The sequence below is a fragment of the Egretta garzetta genome, unplaced genomic scaffold (assembly GCF_000687185.1).
Source record: "Egretta garzetta isolate BGI_Z169 unplaced genomic scaffold, ASM68718v1 scaffold299, whole genome shotgun sequence".
Classification (NCBI taxonomy): Eukaryota; Metazoa; Chordata; class Aves; order Pelecaniformes; family Ardeidae; genus Egretta; species Egretta garzetta.
In genome coordinates, this window is record NW_009260696.1 from 1324859 (window position 1) to 1331405 (window position 6547).

A 6547-nucleotide genomic window follows, 5' to 3' on the forward strand; every position below is an offset into this window, starting at 1 on the left:
GGGTGGGGAGCTGGCGAGGAGGAGCGGGGGCAGAGGGGAGCTGGGTGCTGGCGCTTGGGGCGCGGCTGCTTCCCTGGGGAGAGTCAGGCCAGCACTCGGGAGTGCTTTTTTCCTTGCGTTCAGTATAAGGAGTAACAGCAAAATTATTTCCTTTTTCAGAATAGTCGGAAATCTGAGACTTACCTTAAGTGCCTTATTAATCACTTAAATTGCCTACTGCCACTACTTCTGCCACTTCACCAGGGGAATATATGCCTGTGTGTAAAACCTTGGCTTTTGAGACTCTAGTTTCACAGTCTGGGTCAACATGTGGGACGGGAATATAATACTCGAGCCAATTTGCAGTTTCCTAGGGCTCAGTTGTTTGCTTTGTACAAAGCAGTCCCCAGAAGGAGCATGCTGGCCATTGGCAATCATCCTGCAGGTACTGAACAGCAGCAAAGTTTGCACGTTACACTGCTTTAGGAAGATTATATTTATGTGAAAGGGTGTGGAGTTCTGTGATAAAACGCAGAAAGAAATGATTAATTGCGAAGATGCAGTGATTGATGACATTGTTGTGCCCCTTTGACTGTCTCAGTTACCTGCGGAGTTGCCGCACTGGGATTTACTTGGCAATTAACCTGCTCCAGAATGGTTTTTCTTCTCCCCTGTTAGGCAGAATTTTCCACTGGGGTTACTGTGGTGTGAAGTTGATGAAGCACAGGTTTCCTTTTGCCCAAATGTTAGCTTTTCCATGCATAAACTCATTATGGCTGCAAGTCAAAATCAGCCTAGAAACGAGGTGTTTTCTCCTACCAGAAAGGAATAATTCCAGTTTCTCAGTGGGACACTGCACTTAATTCTGAACCTTGAAAGGCCAAAACAATGACCTTGAAGGTGTCACCTCAGTATCCATAGAAAAGCCATTGCAGTTCATTTGATAGGACCCACGTAACTCACTTGTGGCTTTACCATGTGGATAACATGCTCGTGTTGTTAAACCTCTGGTACCATATCCAGACCTACGTATCTTACATCAGAATTAAGTCAAGGTTGTTTAAGGAGACTTTATAATATCTTTAAGATTGTGTTTCCTTGCTGTGATACCTGGAAGCCTGGTTTTCATGAGTCAAACTGGGCAGGGTTTAGGAGGAGCAACAGCCACAGCTAAAAATGACCTCACGTGCCTTTTTCATGCTTAATAACATCAGTATTTGAAAGTGTTTAATCTCTGTTTTTTCAAGATCTGTAGGTGAACCTGTGTCCCCCTGGGAGCTGGGAATTCCTTCCTTCCTACAGAATACGGGTCACATTTCTAGCCCTGCTTGCCTGCGGGATACTCTCTTCTAAGCTGTGAAATGTTAATGTGTATCAAACTTTCCCAGTGATCCAGAACTGAATCTCAGCCATCCGTGGCATCATATAGTTAGTTTTACGGGGAAAAAACTCTAAACTTCATGAAGTAGGCTAATTATTTCATATTTTAATCTCTGAAATTGCTTGGGGAGTTAGAATACTAGAATAAATCTCTGCTGATAAATGAGTAGGCAGAGAGTCAGAAAAAGAGTAAAAAATGTACGATAAATGAATTTGTCACATGCTTCAGCAATTTATCATTCATTTCCATAATTAATCATAGAGTTCTGAAATATATTGTATTCATATCATCTCTGTTGATACACCCCCAGCAAATGGCATAGTTCTGTGAGCGTATCTATTTGGTTCAAAATGAAGGTAAAAATGAAAAGAAAATTTCAAGCAACACAGAAATTTAGAGATCACGAAACATAAATAAAACCAAAAATCCACCTCTCGATCTTTTTTGCCTTCCCGTGGCCTTATATGAGTTCAGACAGCCTTGGTATATCGTTTGGAAAGCCCTGGCGAGTTGTTCTGAATATTGTGCTTTTCTTCGTGTCGTTTGCCAGCCTCTCCCCGACACGCAATATAATGGCAATCCAGAGTCCGTGGGGTACAGGATAAAGTTCTGGCGCGTGGATCTGCAGTCTAGCACCTTGATGAAGGTTATTAACGACCGGTTGGAAAGAGAGTACACGGTTGAAGATCTGGAGGAGTGGACAGAGTATGAGCTGCAGATCCAGGCTTTCAATGCCATCGGGGCAGGACCATGGAGCGAAGTAGTGCGAGGTCGTACACGGGAGTCTGGTAAGTCAAAGCACCATGTCTGCTGGGAAGGACACGCCCAAGAACTTCAGCATTTTCTGCCCTTTTGTTTGGCTTTTTTTTTTTCTTTTTGCTTGTTGATCCATTAAATCTAAAATGAAAGAAAAAACCCCCACAATCTCTAGATGCACTGAAGGCAAAAAGACATACAGACATTGGAGGGAGTTATGTATTTATTTTATTCCTACCCTGCTTTCATGCATAAACCTACAGGTTATTTATTTAAAGCAAACAAAACAACCTTCTCCCTATTCCTGCCCGTTTGGCAGCAGTGCAGACACCACCAGCAGCTTGCGCACAGCCTCTCCCTCCCTGGCTCCCCGGTGCCCCTCATTCTCCCCCTTTCCCTGTCTGCTTCTAGGCTGGGGCAGGTTTTCTCACAGTCGTGCTTATCTGAAATTTTATTTCAAGTACCAAATATTTCTAAAAGGGGACAAGTTGTTTTAGAGAGCTGATTACCCATATAGGAATCAAATCATTACCTGAGCTTTTGCTGGCATGTTTTCAAAACTGCCTTCTAAAATTGTGTGTGCAAGGCTATATAGGCATAACCTGCATATAGACTGAGAGCACAAGTACTGCGTTGTCTAGCTGAATTGTCCATACTAGCATAGAGACTGCAAATACCAGAAGCAAACTACATCTCAGGCAACAGTAAATTATTGTTAGCTTAGTAGCAACGGTAAAGACAGATCTTGAAAAGCTGCTCTCTAGTTGTTAAATTCCACCAAACCTATTTCCAAGCCTACCCTACACGCAGCTGATAAATTAAAATTTATATTGCAAGTGAATAGCAAAATGGATGACATACATAGCTTAAAAATTTAATAATAAAAGCTCTTTGTGACTTGTATTTATGCAAGGTTCAACAGTGATTTTTTTCTTACTATTTTTTTTCCTATTTTTCTTCATTAAAGATGTTTTAGAATTCAGTTCTATGCGTACCCTACGCTTACAGACACGCATATGCATGCCTGTGCCCTCTGTACCACGCAGTGTTGCTTGGTGTGAAGCGGGAACACGCTGTACGCGGCAGGATTTGGCTGCTGGTTCAGATAACTGTCCTTTGAACTAGCTGAGGAGAAGGCTAAACAAAGTCATCCCCCTCCATTAAAGAGTTGCTTTTTGGGAAGTAGTAATTGGAAAGCTATTGCCAGAGGTATTTTAAACAAGGCGTGCTTGTGCTGGAGTTAGAGATAGCGTGACCCAGACGAAATAGTTTTGAAGTGTTCTGTGTCATAATAAAAAGATACCACATTCTTCACTTTCTCCTTTCCGCCGCTCTTCAAACGCTCCTTTTGAAATGTAGTAAATACTAAGATTTAGTGATTTCATAAAACCTTAGGATTATAGTTCTCTTGCTCAGCATCTGAAGATCAGAGGTTACGTGTGTATTTGGCATTTTCTCTTGCAATATTAAAAGAAGGGTTGACTTGAAACTGATTGTAGGAGGTACACAGAAACCAGGATCAAAATAACACAAAGCTGTGATCTAGGCCATAAGGACTCATTTGTTTTTTTTCATGTGTTTGCTTTGATACTAACATCTGATTTCTTGAATAGAGCAAGTCAGGGCTCAGACTTCTGGCTGTAGCTTCTTAGATTTAGAATATACAAGAAGCGCAAGCATAGCAGCAAGCTGTGTGAGAGAACTTCAGGGAATCTGCAGTTAACCTGTATGCACAGTCAAACGGGGTTAAAATGCAAATAAAAGATATCTAAAGCCAGAGAGAGAGGTCACAGCGTTTTTAGGTCTGTCTTCTGACTATGAGGAAAATTCTATTTAACACTTATATTTTCAAAGTACTTTGAAAGCAGATGTCCTCGATATTTCTTTTCCCATTTTGTAGATACAGCGACTTAGGGAAGTTGGTTTTGCCGGCTGCTGCAGATTGTAAACATCCCTCACAGCTGGCCAGAGGTGCCTTGGCCAGGATCATTGGTGGTTCGTTGGCAAAACTCACGGTTCTGTGTTTTACATTGTCCAAGGAGCCCAAGAAGTTAGAGCCCAGGCACGAAACCAGCTCATGGTATCTAATGACAGTACGGCCACTGGAGTCCAACATCTTCGTTAAAAATAAAGCTGTGCTTGGACCCTTCTGTTCATTCTCGGTGTGCGATCCTCTCGCTGAGCACACATACTATCAGGGAAAGGGCTTGCTGCTATGGGTACTCTCTGATTTCTGAAGCTCTTAAATACGAAACATCTTGGAACCAAAGAAACTATGAGAGAATAAATAATGCTGTGGGGTTTGGTAACCCAGGCTTAGAGAACAGTTGGGAAACCATACAATGAAAATCTGGGATAAGGTTTCAAGCAGCTGAAGATGGAGGGGGATGAATTAGGATTTTTAAACAGGACAGGTTTTATCAATCCAAAAATGTTTTTATAATATTAGAAATTAAATAACTCATTAAATTTTACAGTGTAAAATAACTGCAGACTAACAAGCTCAGTTTCCACTCAATAAATTGAAAATTATAGTAGGTACAACATAGAGAAAGCAAGAAGATGCAAAGACCTCTAATGTATTAGCACAACCTTGACAGGGCTGCTTCCTTTTAAATATAAACCCTCTTATTTTCAAGTATTTCAACTCAAATACAGCTAACTGAGTGCCTTAATATTTTTGGGCTCCTAATACTCAGCTACGTGAATGTGTCTTACAACATCAGCTACTGTACAAGCGTGGTCACGTATCTACAGCAGGGATCGGTCGCTTGATGTGTTGGAGGCTGGCCCTCAGGAAGCAGTTCCTGGGCTGTGAGAAAGCATCGCTTGATGGTTCAGATGCAGTCCAATGCCACCGCGAGGATTTGCCACTTTATACAAGCTGAGAATTTGGCCTACGGTATCTAATTTTATAGGCAAAATGGTTGTGTGCTGCAGCTCTGCTGCTTTTGCCATGAACCTTGCTCTAAATTCACACTTCTTTAATTGACGGCAGATGTACAATATGCCAGCTTAATTTTTACTTCCAAAAAACAGTGATGGATGTTCAGCTAAAATGAGCTGCAAAAGCAGAGAGAACCACTGCATCCCACTATCTAGCTTTCTTAGAAAGCCAGGACACAGGCTAGCTTATTAAAAGCTGCTTTTGGCTCAGTTAGAGACATAGAACAGCATCATTTGCCATCTATCAAATACGGCTATGTCAGATGTAGAAAGAGGATGCGTGATCTTAGATGCCAACGCAGATAGCCTTAAAAACTTGAGTTCTTATTGAAGTTCCAGTGCAAAGTGCCAGTAACTCTCTAATTTCCTACGTTTGATCTTCTGAAGTGCATCGTGCAGCTGGCAGTTTGCTGGATTAGCTCATCATTTAGTTTCACTATTTCCGGTTCGTTTTGTTAAAGCTCTGAGATTCTTCTTTTTTTTTTTTTTTTTGGGTACTGTTGCTTGGCTTCTATGCTGTTCTTGCGGGTTACTAATGAGAACTCAGCTTTGGAGCTTATACAAAGTCTTCAGCGCAATAGTTAAGGAAACCAGCATTAGAGAAGGGAGCTTGCAGAGGAAAGAGGGATCTATATGCCTCTGTCAAGGCACTAATTAGTCTTAGCAAACTATAATTTCTTTGAATCAGGATATCCTGAGAGAGGAGAGGGGTTGGAGAGATGAAGGTTATGTTTCAATTCATTCTTAAAGGGTCGATCAAAGTCCGTTACTTGATAAAAGACTGGCAGCAGTAAGATCCATAATATCACTTGCAGGTCCTGAGTTCATACATCCTTATTAGAATAAAATTCTCAACACTAACATGAGAACTGGAGAGTTAAAGCGCACTCAGTGAACACAAGTATTTTTACCATTTAGGCATTGGGCTTAGATTTCTTTCCAGCAAGAGAGGACATTTAGCTGCTCTGGCTGTCACTGGGAATTAAGAGGAGTCTGGGCTAATAAATCTTCAGGTAGCCCATTCTCTCCTTTGTCAGCTTTCGCGTCCCCCTGCCAGCAGCGGGATCGTACACACACCTCAAAGCAAGCATGCATGCAGGGCCAGCCCGGGCACAGCCTCCACCTTTTGTGAATTCGGGAAATCTCGTGGCTGCTGATCAAAGAGGAAAAGAAATATTTGTAAAATAAAGCAACTTTTTTCTCTCTTTGAAAGCCTTTAAACCAGATGAAATAAAAATAAATGTGGCTGGAAAGGGCTTCTTTCCTCTACGCATTCTGGTTTCCTGCGACCCACCTCCACCCTTTCTCTCTCCAGAAGTGATTCATGTGGGAGTAGCTCTTTGTGAAGATCTACAGATAAAGTTATGGCAGCTATCCAAAGACATTCATGGCTCCTGGCAATCTATTTTCCTTTAACGTAATTATATCCTTGTGGGGGATAAATCTAGGAGAAGATTTAAAAAAAAAAAAAAAAAAAAAAAAAAA

General features: G+C 41.5%; 1 protein-coding gene across 2 annotated transcripts in view; it reads left to right on the forward strand.

The window, feature by feature from the left end:
* The window catches only part of SDK1 (sidekick cell adhesion molecule 1), a 419730-nt gene that overhangs the window by 337333 nt on the left and 75850 nt on the right, over positions 1-6547 (forward strand). The window contains exons 25-26 of one of the 2 annotated variants that reach the window (XM_035901353.1): positions 1409-1411; positions 1861-2148. In XM_035901353.1, the coding sequence (XP_035757246.1) occupies positions 1409-1411; positions 1861-2148 (291 nt within the window). The remainder of the gene's footprint in view (positions 1-1408; positions 1412-1860; positions 2149-6547) is intronic. The other variant, XM_035901352.1, reaches the window with a different exon arrangement.